This window comes from Elephas maximus, chromosome 16, assembly GCF_024166365.1.
Source record: "Elephas maximus indicus isolate mEleMax1 chromosome 16, mEleMax1 primary haplotype, whole genome shotgun sequence".
Taxonomy (NCBI): domain Eukaryota; kingdom Metazoa; phylum Chordata; class Mammalia; order Proboscidea; family Elephantidae; genus Elephas; species Elephas maximus.
In genome coordinates, this window is record NC_064834.1 from 63731307 (window position 1) to 63753053 (window position 21747).

Genomic DNA, 21747 nt, shown 5'->3' on the forward strand with positions numbered 1-21747 from the left:
GGGAGCCATAAAGTAATTCCTGTTTTGTGGATGAGAATAAACCTATTATGCACTAATATAGCTACACCCAGTGTCTGCTCTTTGGGGAAAAGAAGTTGCCTATATGATAGGGCAGCTCAAATTTCAGTGTTCTGAGTGCTTTTCAGTGTGGCCTGTAACAGTGAGAAACCAGTCTTGCCCATTTCTTGGTTTTGTTATGATAACAGAAATATATTTGCAGCATGTTGGCAAACTCATGTGGCGTAAACAGAGTCATCTTAATTGTAAGTTCTAATGTTTTAATGCTAAATTGGGCAATAAGTCAATGTTTCAGTTTGGCATAGTCAACCACATGCTCTCCAAAAATAACCTTTGACACTTTTTAAAGCAAGTCAGTGGTGTGCTTAGGCTGTTCACAAAAGGCTTCGTTCTTGTCTACAAATGGCGAACCTCCCCTTCATCCCAAGAGGGCCCAGCTCAAATGAGGTTTGAGAAAAATAGACGCTTCCCCTGTTTGAAAGCATTTCTCCAACTCTTACTATAGTTGAAATGAGAAGATTTTGGAGTATACAGGGAAAGCTTGCCTGTGAAAGGTTATCTTGATTTTCATTTAACATACCCTCCCACCGATTTTTTTTTTGAAGGTCCATTGTAAGTATTTCTGCATAGCTTAAAACACAGATTCCACCCTGGAGAGATCGCAGGACTGTTCATGTTACACTCTGAAGCCATGTGTTTTCACGCTGTGGCAAAGCCCAAGATGTAGGCAGATCCCTTGGACCCTGTTGGCTTTGGATTTTAGTCTTTTCGTTGTTCTCTACTGTAAACTTACACGGAAAAAGACCTCCCCACTCCTGAATGTAACCACAACCAGCAATGTTTTCCCACAGATGGCAGAGGTATAGGAAGAAGGGGCAGAGAGGGGTCTGTGAGCACTGGAGATGAGAAGGGGGGGTTCACTGGGGTCTCCCAAGTGCCTTCCCAGAGGCAGCCACTTTCCTAGGAGGCTTTGTCAACAGAATGGCTGTGGAGGCTGATGCAGAGAAGCCCCTCCCTGACAAAGGCAACTCTGGAGCTTGTTTATAAAGCCCTGCATCAAAGCCAAACAAGGGGATGACTGCTGAAATCATGATACCAGCACTTTACTTCTGTAGTGGTCACTAGGTGCTAATCACATCACGTGGTTTTCCTCACTTAATTCTACTCAACCTATGAGATAGGTATGTTCTTATCCCCATTTTACAGAAGAAATACCTGAGGCCCAGAGAGGTAAGCAGCTTCTCCAAGATTTCACAGTGGCCTGTTCATGGAGCTCTGGTGGCATAGTGGTTAAGAGCTGTGGCTGCTAACTGAAAGGTTGGCAGTTCAAATCCACCACCTGCTCCTCAGAAGCCCTATGGGGCCGTTCTAGGCTGTCCTGTAGGATCACTGTGAGTCAGAATCAACTCCGTAACAATGGGTTTGGTTTTTTGGTGTTTACAGTCAGTCCTACTCTGAACCCCAGCCCCAGGCAACCACTGATCTGATTTCTAGAAATTTCATATAAGTGGACTCATATAATATATACTCTTTTGTGTCTGGCTTTTCTTTTTTTTTTGGCTTAGCATAGTGTTTTCGAGGTTTATCCATATTGCAGCATATATCAGTAGTTCGTTCATTTTTATTGCTGGATAGTCATCCCATGTACCCTTGTGTGAATATGCAGGCAGTCCCTGCGTTATGAAGGAGATCCATTCCAAACTCTGTCTTTAAGACGAATTTGTAGGTAAGTCACAACAGGTACATACAGTTCTTATTTAGCATCAGTCAAATGCTTGCTTTAGTAGATAGTCTATATTTTATCTTCCTGTGCATATAAAACAAGGATGATGACACCTCCAAACTGTGCTGTGTTTTCATGAGTCACCAAGTAGTACATGCATTTGTTATTATGAACCATCGTATGTATTTAACTCAAAATTTTAATATGATAGGCTTTATGGTAGTTCATTCTTCTGTATGTGTTGTCCATAAGTCAGACATTCATAATCTGGGGACTGTCTATACCACATTTTGTTTATCCATTCACCAGTTGATGGATACTTGGATTGTTTCCAGTTTCTGACTATCATGAATATGCCACGATGAACATTTAAGTACAAGTTTTATGTGCAGACATATATTTTCATTTCTCTTGGGTAGATACATTGGAGTGAAATTATTGGGTCATATGGTAGGTACATGTTTAACCTTTTAAAATGCTGCCAAACAGTTTTCCAAAGTGGCTGTGCCATTTTACATTCCCACCAGCAATGCATGAGGACTCCATGTTCTTCATATGGTCAATCTTTTTTATTGTAGCCATTTAGTGGGTGTGTTATACTAGCTCATGGTTTTAATTTGCATTTTCCTAATGATTAACGACTCCATCATTTTTCATGTGTGTATTTGGAGTACATTTCTACTCTGACACATATGGGGTCACCGTGAGTTAGAATCAACTCAAGGGCAATTAGCAACAACGACATTATCTACATTGGTATATAGTCTTTGGTGAAATGTCTATTCAGATCGTTTTTAATTTTCTAATTTGATTGTTTGTCTTCTTAGTGTTGAGATTTGAGATTTTTTATGTTCCTGGATACAAGCCTTTTTCAGATAAGCAAGAGATTTTCAAATAGTTTCCCCTGCTGTGGCTTGTCTTTTCATTTTCTTAGTAGTGAATTTTGAAAAGAAAAACTTTTAATTTTTATGAAGTCTATCTTTTTTTTTTTTTTTTTAAATCCTGCTGTTAGTATCTTATCCAGGAAATACTTTCCTACACCAAGGTTACAAAGATTTCTTTCTGTGTTTTCTTTTAGAAGATTTATAGATTTAACTCTTATATTTAGGTCTATGCTCCATTTCGAGTTAATTTCTGCATACAATGTGAGATAAGTGTTCGAGGTAATTTTTTTTTTTTTTTAATGGGTATTCAGTTCTCTGAGCACCATCGAATTCCCTTGGACCCTTTGTCAAAAATCAATTGACCATAAATGTAAAGGTTTATTCCTGGAATTTCTATTTTGTCCCATTTATCTATAAAGTCTTTATTACTGTAGTTTTAAAATCAGTTAGTATAAGCTCTGCAACTTTGTTTTTGTTTTGTTTTGCTTTTAATTGTTTTGGCCATTCTAATTCTTCATTTCCGTATAAATTTTAGGATCAGCTTTTCAATTTCTACAAAAAATCCTGCTAGGATTTTGATATGAATTGCATTGAATTGCCAGCCTAAAACTATTGAATCTTCCAATCCATGAACATGGAATTACTTTCCATTTATTTAGGTCTTCTTTAATTTCTCTCAGCAATATTTTGTAGATTTTGGTGTACAGGTCTTTCACTTCTTTTGTTAAAGTGATTCATAATTTTTTTATTCTTTTTGATGGTAATGTAAATAAAATTGTTTATTTTGTATTCAGGCCATTCATTGCTAGTATATAGAATTAGAATTGATTTTTGTATATTGATCTTGTATCCTGTGACTTGTGTAGATTCCTTGGCATTTTCTACATACAGGATCATGTCATCTGTTAACAAAGACAATTTTACTTCTTTCTTTCTTTCTTAGCTGGATGCCTTCTATTTCTTCTTGATGGCTAACTGCATTGACTAGAAATCCAGAACAGTATTGAACAGGAGTGACAAGAGCAGACATCCTTACCTCCTTCCCATGCTTAAAAAAAAAAAAACCCATTGCCGTGGAGCCGATTCCGACTCGCAGTGACCCTATAGGACAGAGTAGAACTACCCTATAGAGTTTCCAAGGAGCGGCTGGTGGATTTGAGCTGCCAACTTTTTGGTTAGCAACCTGAGTTCCTAGCCACTGCATCAATAGGGGTCCTTCCCATTTTCAGGGGGAAAATACTCAAGTCTTTCACTGTTAAGTATGATGTTAGCTGTAGGTTTTCCGTAGATGCACTATCAGGTTGAGGAATTTCCCTTATATTCCAAGTTTACTCAAAGTTTTTGTCAGGAATAGGAGTTAGATTTTGTCAAATGTTTTTTATGTGTCTAATGAGATAATCATGTGGTTTTTGTCCTTTATTATCTTAATGTGGTTATATTATATTGATTGATGTTCAGATGTTAAACGAATCTTGCATTTCGAGGATAAAGCCCACTTGGTCATGGTGTTTAATCCTTTGAATGTGTTGCTGGATTTGGTTTGATAATATTTTATGAAGGATTTTGGTGTCTGTGTTCATGAAGGCTATTTCTTGTGGTTTTTTGTTTAGCTTTTATGTCAGGGTACTGGCCTCATGAATAAATTGGGAAATATTCTACCCTCTTTTATTTCCTGAAAGAGTTTGTATGGGATTGGTGTTCTATCTTTAAATATGTGATAGAATACCTTAGTTAAGCCATCTGGTCTGGACTTTTCTTTACTGGATGATTTTTAATTAGCAATGCAGTTAATTTATTTGTTATAGTTCTACTCAGAGTTTCTGTTTCTTCTTGAGTCAAGTTTGGTAATTTGTGTATTTCTAGGAATTTGTCCATTTCACCTAACTTGTCTAATTTGTTCACATACAGTTGGTCAAAATATTCCCTTATAATTCTTGTAATTTTTGTCGTATCAGTAATGATATCCCCTCTCTCATTCCTAATGTTAGTAATTTCTATGTTCTTCCTTTCTCTGTTGGTCATTCTTACTAAAAGTTTATCAGTTTTGTTGATCATTTCAAAGAGCCAGCACACTTCTGCTTGATTCAGGTTTAATTTGCTCTTCTTGTTCAATTTCTTATTATGGAAGCTTAGATTATTAATTTGAAATCTTTCCTTTTTTCCAAATTAGGCATTTAAACTCTAACTTTCCCTGTAAGCAGTTTTAGCTGTATCCCATACATATTGATAATTATATTTTCATTCATTTCAAAATATTTACTAATTTTCATTGTGATTTCTTTGATTCATGGATTCTTTCCAAACTAAAAAAACAAAAAACCCATTGCCATAGAGTCAGTTTCAACTCATAGCTAGTAGAACCACCCCATGCAGTTTCCAAGGATGTAATCTTTACAGAAGCAGGCTGCCACATCTTTCTCCCATGGAATAGCTGGTGGGTTCAAACCGCCAACCTTTCAGTTAGCAGCCAAGCACTTCACCACTGTGCCACTAGGGCTCCTTTCATTAAGTGTAATGTTCAACAAATGTTAATTAGGGCAAGTTGGTTAATAATGTTGAAATCTCCTGTATCCTTTTATCCTACAGCCTTACTGAGTTGGATACTGAAATTTCCAAGTATAATTATTGAATTTTCCATTTCTCCTTTGATCTCTTTGTTTTTGGGACTCAGGTGTATATGAGTTTATAATTTCCATATCTTCTTGATGTATTGACCTTTTTATATTCATGAAATGTCCCTCTTTGTCTCTAGGAATATTTCTTTTTGTAAAGTTTATTTTGTTTGATATTAATATAGACACTCCAGCTCTCTTGGTCATTGCTTGCATGGTATATATTTTTCATCCTTTTACTTTCAACCTATATGTGCCTTTGAATTTAAGCTGTACCTTTTGTATATATCATAAAACTGAAGTTTTTTTTTTCCAGTCTGACTGTCCCTGCTGACCGATCAACGTGTTTAGTCTCTTAACATTTAATGTGATTTTCTTTATCATATGGATTGTCTGCCACATTGTGATTTGTTTTCTATATGCCTGCTGTGTTTTTTATTCCTGTTTCTCCTTTTCTGCCTTCTTTTGTTAAATTGGTATCTAACAAAACATACATATACATATTATATATGTATGTATCTATATCCATATATGTTATAAGCCCAATAATATACCATTATAATGATTGCTTTATGCAATCTTATGTTTTTTAAATAAATTAAGGGAATAAAAAAGAAAATATATACTTACACAGTCTTTTATATTTACCCACACATAGTTACCATTTTGGGTATTCTTCATTTCTCCCTGTGGGTTTGAGTTATCATCTGGTGTCATATCCTTTTAACCTGAAGGACTTCATTTTGTATTTCTTGTAGGCAAATCTGCTAACCATAAATTCTTTTGTCTTTGTTTATCTGGAAATACTTTCATTTCACCTTCAATTTTGAAGGATAGTATTTCTGGATATAGATTTCTTAGTCAACAGGTTTTTCCCTTTCAGCACTTTCAATATGCCATTCTATTGTCTTCTCCTGCCATTTTTCTGATGAGAAGTCAGCCATTTTGTCATTCTTCTGTACATAATGAGTTATTTTTTTTCTGACTGCTTTCAAGATTTTCTCCTTCAGCCATTATTTCTTTAAATTTATTTTTTCTGCCACTTTCTCTTTCCCTTCCCCTTCCCCTTCTGGGACTCCTATTGCACATGTATCTGTGTGTTTGTTATTGTCCCACAGGTCACTGAGGCACAGTTCATTTTCCTTTAATTTTTTTTTCCTTCGTACTGGATAATTTCTTTTGTTCAATCTACAAGTCACTGATACTTCCTCTTCATTTCAGTCATTGTAATTTTTAACTTTGAATTTTCTGTTTGACTCTTTTTTATAGTTTCTCTTTCTCTATTGAGATTACCTATTTATTGTGTCATTGTCATCATAATTTCTTTTAAATTTTTAAGCATCATTTCCTTTAATTCTTTGGGCATATTTATAATAGCTACTTTGAAGTCCTTGCTCAATTCAACATCTGAGCCCACTCAGAGTCAGTTTCTATTGACTTCTTTATTTCCATGAATTTTGGTTACCCTTTCTCTTTCCTTGTATGTCTCATAATTTTTTGTTAGAAATGAGACATTTTGGATAACATATTGTAATAACTCTGGATTCTGATTATTTTTTAGGTAGCATGCCTAAATGTAATCTACAGAATCTATCTCCCCATAGTTGGTGGTAGTTTTGGGGGTTATTTTGGTTTTTGGCTTTTTTTTTGTTTTGCTTTGTTTTGTTTTGTTTTTGATGATTCCCATTTTTATTTTATGAACCTGGTAGCTTCCTTGGAGTTGCCTCTCTGTGTGCATAGCTCAGTAGTTAGCCAATGATTGGGCAGAGGTTAAGCTCAAAAATTTCAAATCCATAAGGCTTCCATCTTTTGCTGAGTGGTCTGTGTGTGAGTTGAGGGGCACATTCAAAGTTCAGCCAGTTTGAAGTCAGTTTTGGCTTTGACTTTTCTCTGGGCTCTCTCAGGTCTCCTCAGCACATGCACGTACCTTCCTAGTCAGCCAAGGATGTGTGGAGAACTTATCTAACACTTCTCTGGCTTTTTCATTTCGAGGATCTTCTGTTACATTTCTGGCTGGTCTGTTGCTCACCCCAACCAAGACTGCAACCTCAGGTTAGCAGAGCTGAGGGATTTCTCCCATTCATTTCCTTACTGAGTTTGCTACTTTTAACTGAAAACACCTCCAGGCATGAGTTTTGCCCTCTGCTCCAAATCAAGTCAGCCTCCTTTGGCAACCCCACCCTGGTAGAACTGCATTGTAGCCAGCTGAGCTAGGGGGTGAGGTGGAAATGTTCTTACCCAAAGTTCTGCCAGCTTCCTATGAATAAACACTTCTCAGTTTGTTTTTTCACCTTTAGTCATTATCCAGAGCCCTAAAAAGGTTGTTTTGACAAACGTCCTGTTTATACTTGTTTGGGGAACAGTGAATTTGCCAATCTCTTCACTCATAGCTGGAAGTCTCCTGGTACAAGGACTTTGCTAGTCAGTATAAGTGTTGTATAAGGTATTTAGGATGTAGTTGGAATGAAAGGCCTCATCCTTGACTCCTTATGGATTTTGGTGCTTTATTTCCCAGAATTCCAAACCTCCTTTCTCAAAGGGCTTTCTGTGCCTGAGGTTCCCTGAGGTGGATAGTGACCAGCTCTACCAGTTTTCATTCCACTCATTCCACCCATTGAGGTTTTGACTGTAGAGGTCCTAGATACACGTGCTTACATCAGCTTCATATCCAGGAAAGCTTTTTGCCCATTAGCTGACCCAAAGGCAATGGGTGGGACCCATTTTTGGAGGAACTGTTGAAGAAAAATGCCCTGGTCATCATCTTGTTTTATTTTCATTTATCTTTATTATCTAGGGATACCATATAGATACTATCAGACCCAACAAAATATTATTTTGATATTATTTTCAATTTTTCATCTAGACAGGAAAGATTAAGCACTGGATATCAGAAACAACTACCACCAAAAAATAAGAAAGACAGACTCAGCAGAAGGCTAGAGGGGAATAGTACTGCTTGTTCACTTTCTCTCTATATATTATTTTTTTAAAAAAAGAAAAAAGTTTAAACCCCACCACCCACTCATCAGGTGATTAGAGACTGTAGTTGTAAAAATGTGCTGCAGGCAGAAGTTCTGAAAAATCCCAGAAAGTGTTGAAAACATTTCTAAACAAGGTATTTTTCTCCTGCACCTTTCTTGCTAAAGGTCCCAATTGCTGCCAAGAAAACTATTGAGAATGTTAGCTGCCAAATAAAAAATTTATAACAGTGTTTGGCAAAGGACTATCTAGCTGCTTGTTTTATACATTTCCACAAGGCACTTGAAGGCAGGCTCTCTTTTCCTTGTTCGCCCCTTCCCCAACTTTGGGCACGTATCTTACTGATCACTGTTCCAGGTCTGTTCTCTAATAAAAGAGCAAACTCCTATAAAGTAGGATTAAACAGAATAGCTTTTCCCCATTCAGTAACCTCTGAAAATGTGAGGGAAATGTTTTCAAATATGATGTGTTGCTTAGAAAGGGAAAGAGATGCTGGGTGTGCTTGTTTAGAATAGACATATTTATAAGAAAAACCCTACAAGAGCCTTTCAATTAACAACTGTAGACTCCTAGAGGCAGAAGAAGTCTTAGAAATCCTCCAGTCCTTGCACACCCCCACACCTAACACTTTGCAGATAAGGAAATGGAAGCCCAGCAAGGGAAAGCCTAAGGTCACACAGCAAAACATCTGGGGTTAGAGCCTTGCTCTCCTCCCAGTTCTAGGCTCTCCCTTCTCATTACTTTTGTTCATTGAAGCTTCCCCCCACCACACACACACACACATACATCTATGGCATGTTCTTTGAACATTAGAATTCTAGGCTATATTCTGCCTAACAAAAAAAATAACAAACTCATTGCCCTCCAGTTGATTCTGACTCATAGCAGCCTTAAAGGACAGAGTAGAGCTGCCCCCATAGGATTTCCAAGGCTTTATTTATTTATTTATTTATTTTGTAATGTTTACAGAAGCAGACAGCCACATCTTTCTCCCACGGAGCAGCTGGTGGGTTCGAAGCACCAGCCTTTGGTTAGCAGCCAAACACTTAACCACTGCGCCTCCAGGGCTCCTTGCTATTCTGCTTAATGAACATTAAAACACTTCTTTCTTTAAAACTCTTCAAAAATCTCATGCATTAAAGACCAAGTGAAGGTAGAGCAATAATACTACTGAAACAGGTTGCCTGTCCGTATCAATTAAGCCTCTGACTGTGTCATTGAATGTTCACTTGGGCCTTTAAAAAGTGGAGGGGGGCTGGATTTGGCAAAAAAAAAAAGTTTTGTTTTGTTTTTAACCAAGATTGAATGTTGGCAATAATAATTACGGAGGCTGGTGAACACCCTGAAATATTTTGCCCGTCTGTCTGAAAAAGCAAAATTGTCTGTCTCAGTCTTTTCAAAACAGCTATCAGATTATGCTTTCAGTTGTTAATTAGTGCTGTTTAGCCCATATTTCATCATCCTAACTTCCTAAAAAGCCTATGGTGCACCCTCATTCCTTACCTTGCTTGTGTCTGTGGAGGCATCGTAGTCGCCACTCTGTGAGCACAGGGCTGGGCTGCGACAGCCTTCGCTACGGCTGTGTTAAGGAAGCCAGGGTTATTTGATATAAAGTACTGCGGACACACCAGGAGTAAGCGGATTATTTCAGACAGCATTAAGAGGTAACTGGAGGAAGATCAGCTCAACATGAGGCAGCTATCATAAGCAAATTAGAAAACTGCTGCAATTAGTACAAGAAACCCAGATTTATGCTATTTGTGATCTTCTGCTGAAAGGCAAAGTGTCAATGTTATGCACTGTACTCTTGATTTAAGTTGAAATGTTGGCATTTCCTATCAGCGCATGTTAGTATCTGAGGCTGTGTACTGGCCTAATAAATGAAGTAAATCCCTGTTCCCCTCAGCTGCTAAGTATTCCCCGGTCCAAGGTTCTATACGTTGGGCAATGTTTTAGTTGGTCCCGGAATAATCTCTAGGGCATATTGTAACATTTCTATAATGGAAATATTCGACATGACTCGAACGCACCACACTTAATCTCTCTTTTGTTTGTTTGTCCTGTGGAACATGTATCATGCTGAAGTCATAAAAACGGACTGTGCAGAATGCCAGATGCTACAAATGCAATTAGATACTTAAAAATAGCTTCCTTGGTGGCACTGCTTGAAATCTGAACAGGGCCTTGTTTTTACAAACAGGTTGGCACTTCTCTGCTAAGCTGCTGATTATGGGCTCTGATAGGAGGCACGAGTTCACTTCTGGGGCCACCTTTCAAATGGTTAGGTTATTCTAGAAATCAGACCAGACACTGATGTCGTACCAACATCACTGCCAGGCATATAGAGAGAGAGAGATTTTTTTTTTTTCTAAGTGCACTGTGTAGCCTTGACCTCTGATGGTTTGCAGTCAGATTGTCCATGGAAAAAGCCCTCAACAGACTGAGCCCCACTTCTATAAAGAAAATGGGACATCTACTCTCCTCATTTTAAGACCTGAAATGCATTCCAAGTAAGCATTTGTTTCACCAAAATTCAAACAACCACAAAGCTCAGAATCTGTTTTACAGTCTTATCCAAGGAAAACAGTGATGTCTGTTCTGATTATAAAAATAGTGTATGTTCACTCCAAAAATAAATTTGGAAAATAAAGTGAATCATAGATTTTTTTAAAAGCACCCTGATCCCAACACCTAGCCGTGATCATTAGGTTCATTACAATGTGTAGCTTTCCAATTTTTATTTTAAACTTTTTTTTTTTCTTTTTTCAATGTTGGGATCACAGTGTATATACTATTTGAGACCTACGCGTTTTACCTGAAATTCTATGGACAAGAAAATTGATGTTTTCATGAAGACACTTCATGAAGATCCTGTTACATCTTCTGAATCATCAACAAGTTTGTTCTAATGTAGTTTTAATATTAATTCTATTTTCATGTATTTTTTCTTTGAAAGTTATCAGTGCCCAAATGGCATTTGTGGTAACTCACCAGTATAATAGGAAATATTACCACATCACCATATTTCATTGGGCATAACTTTGCATTTTCTCGGTTTTCACATCACTGTCTAAGAACTCTGGAGGTAGAAAAGATCAGATGTCATTACTCATACCCCAACATTACTCATAAATGCAAAGTGCCTCATCTGGTATTACAGCCGTTTAGAGCCGGAGCTAAAACCCAAGGCAGACCCCATGCCAGCTAGCACCCCTCCCCCATAGCACATGGATTTTGAACTGACCAGCCATGTGATCTTAGGCAAGTTAACCTCCCAAAGCCTCAGTTTCCTGCTCTGTAAAATGGGGAGAGTGATGCTTTTATCATAGATTTGTTATAAGGATAAAAGGATTTGTGCAAAGTACTTAAGATTTTTTTTTTTATAATGTAAGATCCACAATAAAATAAAATTTATTTTCCCCCACACATTTCCTCTTGCTTTCTCATAATGTAAATAAATTAATCATCGTATTTCCTTTTCCAATTTACTCAATTCTTATATATAGTATATAATAATAAACATTAATTCAAGAACATGTAGGAAATTATAAAGATAGAAAGGAAAAACCACCCACCACCCAAATACGCGCGCTGTTTGTCCTTCCAGTCTTTTTTTTCTGTGCAAAGACTTGCCATTTGTTTGTAGACGCGCCAGCCAGTGTCTTCGACTAATGAAATACTGCTGGTACTTCAGCCAGGTGCTGCAGACTGCTCGTTCTGCAGCCACCGCGCTCTGCACTTGCTTCCTTTTATAAAAGAGATGCACCTTTGGGATCCCACTTCCATTGGCAGGAAGCCAGATGGGGTCAGATGGGTGGTCATGGAGGGGGAGTGAGGTATCCAGATGTACTGAGGAGTTCCTAGTCTACTAATTCTGTGGCCTGTAAAGGAGCCCTGGTGGTACAGATGTTGAGCACTCCGCTGCTAACCGAAAGGTTGGCAATTCGAACCCACCCAGTGGCTCTGCTGGAGAAAGACCTGGCAATCTGGGTCCAGAAGGATCACAACCAAAAAAATCCTATGAGGCGGTTCTCCTTTGTCGCATGGGGTCACTAAGAGTTGAAATGACTTGACAACCCCTAACAGGAGCAGTTTGTGTATAACCCCGTCTACCCTGTCTCAAAACCAGCTTCTCTAGATGTAAAAGAAAGGTCTAGACAAGACTTCAGCAGAGGCCACTGTCTGCTGGGCCTGGAGTCAGCCTTCTTGTTACCCCAGTACGTAGGCGACTCCTAGGAAGGATTACTACACTCAAATGTCTTCAACCCCAGGAAGAAAAGCTCTTCCTGGACCCATAAAAGGTGTTCTGTTCAGGCTGAAAAGAAAACTCCTACAGCTCAGTAGCTCCTGTCAGCTAATTTGATAGTTCTCTATCAAGTAAACCATTAGTGAGTACATTGATCCTTTTCTTTTTCTTCCTTTTTGGCGGTTCTGCCTTGGCTATTCCCGGGATTTCTCTGAACCAGTTGGGCAAAATTGATTTTTATTAGTTTCACTGGCCTTGTGGAAAATTATCTCATGAACTGGTTTTTATAGAAAGACTCAAAGCACAGCACAGGGTAAAAAATAAGCCTATAGCAGTCAAAACTGTTGTCTGAAATGTCTTCAGACTGGAAGGCTGAATTTATTGCACAAAACAAGTACTGGGAGGCGGAGGTGTGCAGTCCTGCTCATTATCACTGGAAAGGGGAACCAAAAAGCCGAGTAAAAAATTAAATTTTAATAATGTCAGTGATATTTTCTAAATCTTTCCTGACAGAAAGATTCTCATTATTTTTATCTGTCTCCAAGTAGGTTCTTTTAGTGCCATCCCAGAAATGGCCTCGGCTGTGATTGTTTCCCAAGCTTGAAAGCATCTGAAAAACCAAATATATACAGAGAGAAATATGCTTTAGATTGTTCAAGGAGTGCCGTGACCGTGGTAACATTTCGGCTACCAGATCTAGAGCCAGCGTTTGCTGGGAGTGCCTTCAGCTTTCACAAAACAGGTCCGTGTTATTAAGACAATCGCTGTAAATCCTCCGAACAAAGGTGACCCACAGCCCACTGCCGTTGGCTGCAGGAAGAACCCCAGGGCCCATGAGTCCCAAATTGGGGCTCACTCTGGAAATCACCCCACATTGCCATAAAAAAAGATTCAAGGCAAAATGGAAATATCCCATTGTTTTGGTAAGCGTGAAAACTTGTGTTCCAAGTATCATACTGTACGCAATTGTTTGGGAATAGGAGAAAAAATAAACCAGAATCACTAAAGTAGCCAGCCCAAGATGATATAAATTCTTTTCGCTTTCTTAGCCCTTTAGTGCCTGTGTATAAACCTGCCCTGGTCCCAAAAGGATTTACAGCAATTGACCTAAATATGTACAAAATATATAACAACACTTTTTCTATGGCAAATGAAGGTCAGGAGTGAAGTTAACATGTGAAGTGTGGACTAGCCTGTATATTTGCGAGAGGTGGGCCACGAACAGTTGTGTAGGCTCTCTGGCAGCCAATGTGAAGAAGGAGATGGTCTCAGACAGATGAGTCAGTATCCACACAGCTCTTCCCCTACCTGGACGAGAGAGAACTTTCCATGGGAGCTCGCCACACGGACACACACAGTGAGGCAAAATAAACGGCAGCGAGGTCCACAGGGCTCTCTGTCAGCTGGTCGCGTGGCACCAAGCACAATGAAGAACACATCAGGGACTGGACAATGCCCCGTGCAGGTGTGACTCTTCAGCCGCTCCACTGCTCTAGGGTTGACTCTAGAGTCTCCAGAACCTAGAGCATCAGGCTGCTCAGGCAACACTGTTTCAGCCAGACTTTTGGCAAGTCTTCTGCACAAGACAGTTTGAGGTTGTCCTTCTGACAAGGACCTGAGAAGAGCCACCTTTCTTGGTAAGTAGGTGCAGTCCTGTTGTCTAGTAACTGCTTACCAGTTTCTGTGGGGTCAAGTCCAACTCACAGCAGCCCCACACATGTCACAGTGGGACTGCGCTCCACAGGGTTTTCAATGGCCGACTTTTCAGAAGGAGATCACCAGGCCTGTCTTCTGAGGTGCCTCTGGGTGGACTTGATCCTCCAACCTTTTTGTTAGCAGCTGAGCACATTAACCATTTGCTCCACATGGGGATTTCAGTAGCCAGTTAGGTCAGGGAGCGGGGAGCTGCAGCCACATGGCCCAGTTCTGACCAGGGCCGTGCAGTCCACAACTTCCCAGAGAGGGCTGTGAGGCAGCACGAGCTGGTTTGGGCTTCTGTTGACCCCTCCCTGGCCTTCGACCTGTGGTTAGGAATCAGTTATGGGCTAAGCTGGCTGCCCTCCACGTAGACCCTGGTTATTGATGCTCACACAGAGGCTGCACTTCAGACTTCTAGAGCTGCAGGTCAGGAGGGCTGGGCTTTTGACACCTCCCGGGGAATCTCCTAGAGGGAAAAGCAGGGATGCACTCACCCACCCCCCTTCATTTGCTCCTGAATAACTAACTAGTCAGAGGTTGCAGACAGAAGGCCCACAGGCCACGTCTGCCCCACAGATGTGCTTTGTTTGGCCACCTGGTGTTTTTGAAAACTCTGACTTAGTTGCCAATATTTAAAAACTTGGGAGGTTTCACACACAGAAGGAGTAAGCTCTACGGCTTCTCTTGACAAGTCAGAAGAGCAGGCAGCACCGAGCCCACTTTCTGTGCTGCTGCAGTCAGGAGCAGCCACCAGATTTAGCAAAGGAGCAGGTACTCTGGTTCACGCAACCCCCCCTGCCTCCCTCGCCTGCAGCTGCCTGCTCTCCCACCTGTCAGGACTTCCTTCTCGGGTTAGAGAGAAGAATCGGAATTCTCAGGGCTGCAGGTGACATAGCTTCCCTTGCGCAAACCTGGGGACCCTGCCATCTGGTAGCTCCCCACCCAGGCCTCCTGGCCGAGGAACAGTGAGTCACAGGAGGTCCTGGACCTGGGTTCACCTGCACAGCAGTGATCCGTGCTGCTTTGGGCTGTGTAAAATCGGCTTAAGGTAAGGTTGTGAAGAAGTCAGAAGTTTGAACAGACAGTGCAGTTTGCTGGGAGTCTCAGCCGCTGTCCAACCAAGAAAACACAGCTGGCTTTGACCACTGAAAGCTGAGGGACTTTCCTGCAGGAAACCGGTTACAGGTGATGGAAGAGCTAGGAGGCAACAGGGTAAAATGAAGCAGCCCAGGGATTAGCAACATCGGGAAGCCCATCCACCCTGGGCTGGGGGGACAAAGGGAGGAGTGGTGTTCCTGGAGCCCAGAGCCAGGGTCACCTGATGGAGCTGGACTCGGGAAGGGCCTGTCTGTTAGGAGCACTGAGGAGTCGAGCAGCTGGGAGACACAAGCTGAAGGCAGAGAAGAGGGGGAAGAGTACCCAGTGCCCTGCAGAGCCTCCTATTGCTGAAAGCAGCTGGAAGCCTAGGAAACACAGCCTTGGGTGGGGGTGGGGGCAGGGTCCAGACTCTATGATGCAGAGCAAAGCAGTGAAAGGACAAGTCAAGGACCTGAGGAGCAACAGCCCAGGACTGGCACCACGGAGATGAGAGCTAAGGTGGTTGCCATTCCACTGCCCTTAGAACCAAATCTGGTTGAGGGACAGAAATGGAGTTCTGAAGTTAGGCTCAAGAAGATGTAATCGAATCCCTCAAGAGCTAACAGAGATGAGGGTAGCTGATCAACCACTGCCAAAAGTTTTTCCCCTAGGCATCAGGAAAGAAGAAAGGTGTAAAGCCATGACTATTTGGAGATAAGTATCTAGTGTCAGGTCTTAGAGGAAGATGATGTTACAGCCCATCGCAAAAGCCAAGGCTTCCTGTCTTACCTCTGTGACTTCAACTAGCCATGTTCCAGAAGAGGCATCTTGGCTGTCAAGAACTGTACCCAGGAAACTTAACAGAAGAAAAGGGCCACCTCTGCCTTTCTGGGGAACTCAGCAGCAGCTGAAGGTGGGGCTTCCGGCAACTGGCTCAGCCTGGACCAGACAAGCCATGCTAATCAGGGCCAAGGCTGGGCATACCCACCAACCCCGGGGTATTTACATAGAAGGGCCACAGCACCTGGAGAGAGGTGCTACCTCCTTCTGAGCATGAGAGTACAGCCACATAAGGAGTTTTAGGAACTGTTGTGGAGAGATTGCTAAGTAAGTTGGTGGTGGTGTTAGTTGTGGTCAAGTTGATTGAGATTCAGTGCCACCGCATGTGTGCAGAGTAGAACTGCTCCATAGGGTTTTCAGGGCTGTGACCTTTTGGAAGCAGATCACCAGGCCTGTCTTCCTAGGCTCCTCTGGGTGGGTTCAAACCTCTAACCTTCCAGCTAGTAGCAGTGGAATGAGATTAAAACTTGTTGCCATCCAACTTGAAGAGTGTAATTATGTCACTAAAATGTACATGTAGAAATTGTTGAATTGGTGTATGTTCTGCTGTGTATATTCTCAGCAACTAAAGTAAATTATTTAAAAAAAAAAAAAAGTCATTGAGTTGATTCCAACTCATCGTGACCCCATGTGTGTCAGAGTAGAACTGTGCTCCATAAGGTCTTCAGTGGCTGATTTTGGGGAAGTAGATCACCTGGCCATTCTTCCGAGGTGGCAGTTCCCTGTCAATATACTGCTGCAATCATTTTTTAATGATCTTCAACAAAATTTTACTTGCGTGTGACATTAATGATGTTGTTCAGTAATTTCCACAGTCAGTTGGATCACCCTTCTTTGGAATAGGCACAAATACAGATCTCTTCCAGTCAGTTGGCCAGGTAGCTGTCTTCCAAATTTTTTGGCGTAGACAAGTGAGCACTTCCAACACTGCATCTGCTTTTTGAAACATGTCAGTTGGTATTGCATCAATTCCTGGAGTCTTGTTTTTCTCCAGCATCTTCAGGGCAGCTTGGACTTCTTCCTTCAGTACCATCAGTTCTTGATCATATGCTATCTCCTGAAATGATTAAATGTTGACCAAGTCTTTTTGGTACAGTGACTCTGTGTATTCCTTCCATCTTCTTTTGATGCTTCCTGCATGATAGTAGATGGTAGTTGTTTTTTTTGTTTGTTTGTTTTTTGTTTTAATGTCCTTATTTGGCAAAATAAGAAGTAGACAATCCTCTGTCATTCTTCAATTTAAAAAAAAAAAAAAAAGCACGAATTCAAGAAATCTGAAAATTGGTGAATCACAAGCTAGAAAATTGCTCCTTGCTCTACCCTCTGGAGATTCCTCTGCAGGGCCTTGTCCAGCGTGGTGCCCAGGTGATGGCAGCAACCACATCATATTCTATGATGATGACAGCTGCAACAACAACAGCGTCAACACCCTTAGTAGCAGCTCATCTTTATTGGACATTTCATCTGGGCCAGGCACCAGTGTTCTGGGAAATGCCGAGTGTGTTCTTTTGGTTTTCTAACTCCAGGTCTTTGCACATGTCGTTATAATACTTTACTTTGTCTTCCCAAGTCACCCTTTGAAATCTTCTGTTCAGCTCTCTTCATCGTTTCCACCTTTTGCTTTAACTACTCAATGTTCAATAGCAAGTTTCAGAGTCTCTTCTCATATCCATTTTGGTCTTTTCTCTCCTGTCTTTTTAATGACCTCTTTCTTCGTGTATGATATCCTTGATGTCATTCTACAACTTGTCTTCGATCATTAGTGTTCAACACGTCAAATCTATTCTTGAGATAGTCCCTGAATTCAGGTGGGATGTACTTAAGGTCATACTTTAGTTCTTGTGAACTTGTTCTAATTTTCTTCAGCTTGGACTTGAACTTGCATATGAACAATTGATAGTCTCTTCCACAGTCTGCCCGTGGCCTTGTTCTAAGTGATGATACGGAGCTCTTTTATCATCTCTTCCACAGATGTAGTCGATCTGATTCCTGTGTATTCTATCCAGTGAGGTCCATGGGTATAGTCACCGTTTATGTTGTTGAAAAAGGTATTTGCAATGAAGAAGCCTAGTCTTGCAAAATTCTGTCATGCTATCTCCAGCATCATTTCTATCACCAAGGCCACATTTTCCAACTACCAATCCTTTCTCTTTGTTTGCAACTTTCACATTCCAGTCACCATAATTATCAACGTGTCCTGATTGTGTGTTCGATCAATTTCATGCTGCAGAAGTTGGTAAAAATCTTCAATTTCTTCATCTTTGGCCTTAGTGGTTGGTGCATAAATTTGAATAATAGTCATATTAACTGGTCTTCATTGTGGCGTATGAATATTATCCTGTCACTGACAGCATTGTACTTAGGGATAGATCTTGAAGTGTTCTTTTTGATGATGCATGCAATGCCATTCCTCTTCAATTTGTCGCTCCCAGGATAGTAAATCATATGATTGTCTGATTTCATTTTATAGAGAATTAGAATTGAGTTGGACTCAGAAAGAGGGGGGACCATTGATAGTTTTTGAGCTGTGTTCCTTGATTTCGTTGAGTGGTCCCTGTTAGCAGAAGACATTTTCGAGTTGCAACTATGTGCAGATGCTATCGGCAGCACTGGCCAGTCAGATAAGAATGGGTGTTAACAGTGAAACAGGAGCAGGCCTGGCTCATCAGAAGACTTGACTGTGCCCTTGAGTGGTTGACCTTGGGCACGTGCCTTCACCTCTCAAGACCCCAATATCCTCAGCTCTGAAATAAACTACTTCAGGGAAACCTTTTCTAACTCAAGCAGTTTGCAAACCTGTGAGGGATTAAGTATACCTTGCATTCCTAGAGCATCCTTATTTAATTCTCTTCAAGTTCCTTCCAAGCCCTTTGATTGAAGCGAGCTGCCTTGATCTTATCTGAAAGCCCGTGGCCAGCCAAGCCTCTCTCCAGGCTCCCTGCCATCACCGAGTCCATATTTAAGAATGGCAGAAGCTGTGGTGTGCAGGCTGAAATTTGATGTGCACGTTTGGCGACGTAGAGTGCAATGTAACTACACATCACGGATCAAAACCCATCGGACTTATCAGTGGGCTCTGACAGGTACTTGTTGGCTGCCTTCCCAGGCTGGGAAGGTATCCCCAAGCCAGCCTATGAGAAACCCTGCCTTCCTTTTTGATGTTGATGTTACCACCTCAGAGAGAAGGCTGGGGCCTGCTGGGGAGACTGTCAGTGAGGCCTAGGTAGATAACCATCTGTGGGTAGAAGAACCCTGACTGTCCTGAGGAGGCAGCAGCTTCCTGGCTCTCCTGCCCCCACCTTCCCCAACAGCCACTGGCAGTTTCCCAGGTGGCTCCCCCAGCCTCTGACAACCGGTGACTCTCACCTTTCCTGAACTGCCATTTCCTTTCCCAGAATGTTCTGCTGACTGCATGTGTGCGCAGGGCTTTACCTTTTCAAAGTGGGACATGGCTTTAATTAGTTAATCCTCTTCTCCCTGGGGTGGCTGGTAAGTTGGCTGATTGTGTTTGGGCAGAAACTGAAACGCCAAGTGTCACGGGGTGACTTGCTCCAGGTCACCTAGGCAAATCCAGGATTGTGGGCATATAACAAATTGTTACACTGCTGGCAGTCCTTTAAGTGCGGTCTTTGTTGTTAGCCTTCTGTAATGGATGGCTCATTGTGACCCCATAAGCTCCCAGAGGGCAGGGACTCTGTGTTTTCCTTTTTCTTTGGAGGCACATGGCTGGGCCTGCCATACCTGTCCGTGCTGTGTGTGCGAGGTCCAAGGACTTCCCTGGTCTTCTAGCTGATGGCTTTTAGACAAGGACAGGCAAACCCCAGACAGCAGGCCAAAACCAGCCCACTGCCTGTTTCTGTACAGTCTGCGAGCTAAGAATGGCTCTGACATTTTTAAATGGTTGGGGAAAAAAATTCAAAAGAAGAATATTTGTTGACATGTGAAAATTATATGAAATTCAAAGTCTAGGACCCATAAATAAAGTTTTATTGGAACACAGCCGCACCCATTCATTTGTATCTTCTCTATGGCTACTTTTTTGCTATAAGGGCAAAGTTCACAAAACCTAAAGTATTTATTATCTTGCCCTTTACAGAAAAAGTTTGCTTACCCCTGTTAAACCAGGGGAGTCCTCGAGTGGCGCAAACGCTGGAGCTGCTAGGCTAGCCCCAAGACAACATCTGTTCTTCTCCCTATTTCAAATGGCTTATCCAAGAGGCATGAGTTGTGGGATGAGTCTTATGGCACACAGCTTTGGGCAGCTTCCTGCTCTGCCCCTGAATGGTAATTTTCATTCTGAGATGAAAGAATCAACAGGTCCTAAAGGTTGTGATGCAGAGCTTCCAGGGAACCAGGTAGGGGCCACCCTATCATTAAAGGAAGACTGTATAGATCCACAGTAAATGTGAGAGGCAGAGATGGGGACAAGGTGGACACATGGAGAACAGTCATAATGAAGCCCAAGAGAAGACCTTTACGTCCATCTTTTGGACTGGATCTAAGAACTGCGTATAGTTGAAAGTGAGAGAAGTTTCGACAAAACTTATTCAGCCTAAAAGGGAATGTTTTGGTCTTATAACTGGGAAGCTTAAAATGTGACTCTTCAGGTTTCAGGCACACAGCAGGATCCATCAGTTCAAATGATGTCATCCGAATCTGGATTTGTTTGTTTGTTTTCCTTCATCTCTTGGCTCTGTGTTCCTCTGTGTTGGCTTCCTTCAGGCAGTTTCCCCTCCTGCATGGTGGTGAGAACGGTCCTCAGCAGCTCTCGACTTCCATTGTTGCTGCAGCCAATCCTTGTAAAGACAGTACCTGTTCCTTGATTTTCCAGGAAAAATCCCAGGTGTCTCATTCTGGCTTGGGTCACATGCCAATTCCTGAATAAATAGTTGTACAAGGGATTGTTGTTGTTAGTTGAGGTTCAGTCAGCTCTGATTCATGGCAACCTTACAAATAACAACGAAACATTGCCTGGTCCTGTGCCTTCTTCCAGCACTATATTGGACAGTATTCTGTTGTGGTCCATAAAGTTTTCATTGGCTAGTTTTTGGAAGAAGATCGTCATGTCTTTCTTCCTCATCTGTCTTTTTCTGGAAGCTTTGCTGAAAGCTGTCCACCATGGTGACGCTGCTGGTATTTGAAATACTGGTGGCATAGCTTCCGTCATTGTAGCAAAACACAAGGGATCTAAAGCTGTCATTGCCTGGGCCTGCCTGGGTCATATATCCACCCCTGGAATCTGAGAGTGAGGCCAGCTCCACCTGAGTTCCTGGGGTGGAACTGGGGGTTCCTCCAGAGAGATACAGGACATAGAAAGCCCTGACTGAGCATTATCAGGTGGCATGGTAACCACGACTGTAGCTCGGAAATAGCCATGTGTCCAGCTTTGAAAATATTGCTTCAGATTGGAGGCAGCATTCAAGACTGATGACAATTAACCATTTTCCCCTGCTCCTGTTTTCATGTCTTTCTAGTGAATAGTAACATTGAATTGGATTTAGAACTTAGAGAGCCTTTCCTTTGACCCTTGTTTTGGTGAAGTACCTAGAGAGAAGCTGCTATAAGCTCCTTTGCCTCAGAATTTATCCCATGCTCACACAGTTGCTAATTGTCCTGCCAGTTATTACTGTTCTATCAGACCTCAGATGATGGGCATCATTATTCAGGCTG

At 41.5% G+C, this 21747-nt stretch overlaps 1 protein-coding gene across 8 annotated transcripts in view; it reads left to right on the forward strand.

The window, feature by feature from the left end:
- Positions 1 to 21747, forward strand: part of VTI1A (vesicle transport through interaction with t-SNAREs 1A) — a 378820-nt gene that overhangs the window by 341885 nt on the left and 15188 nt on the right. Inside the window, exon 10 of one of the 8 annotated variants that reach the window (XM_049855518.1) lies at positions 11000 to 11637. The exons of 6 other annotated variants lie outside the window; for them this stretch is intronic. Coding sequence is in view for 1 of the 2 variants with exons in the window: in XM_049855522.1 (XP_049711479.1) it covers positions 11000 to 11015 (16 nt within the window). In the remaining variant the exon portion in view is untranslated. Of the gene's footprint in view, positions 1 to 10999; positions 11638 to 21747 lie in introns of those variants that run through there. One more of the 8 variants, XM_049855522.1, reaches the window with a different exon arrangement.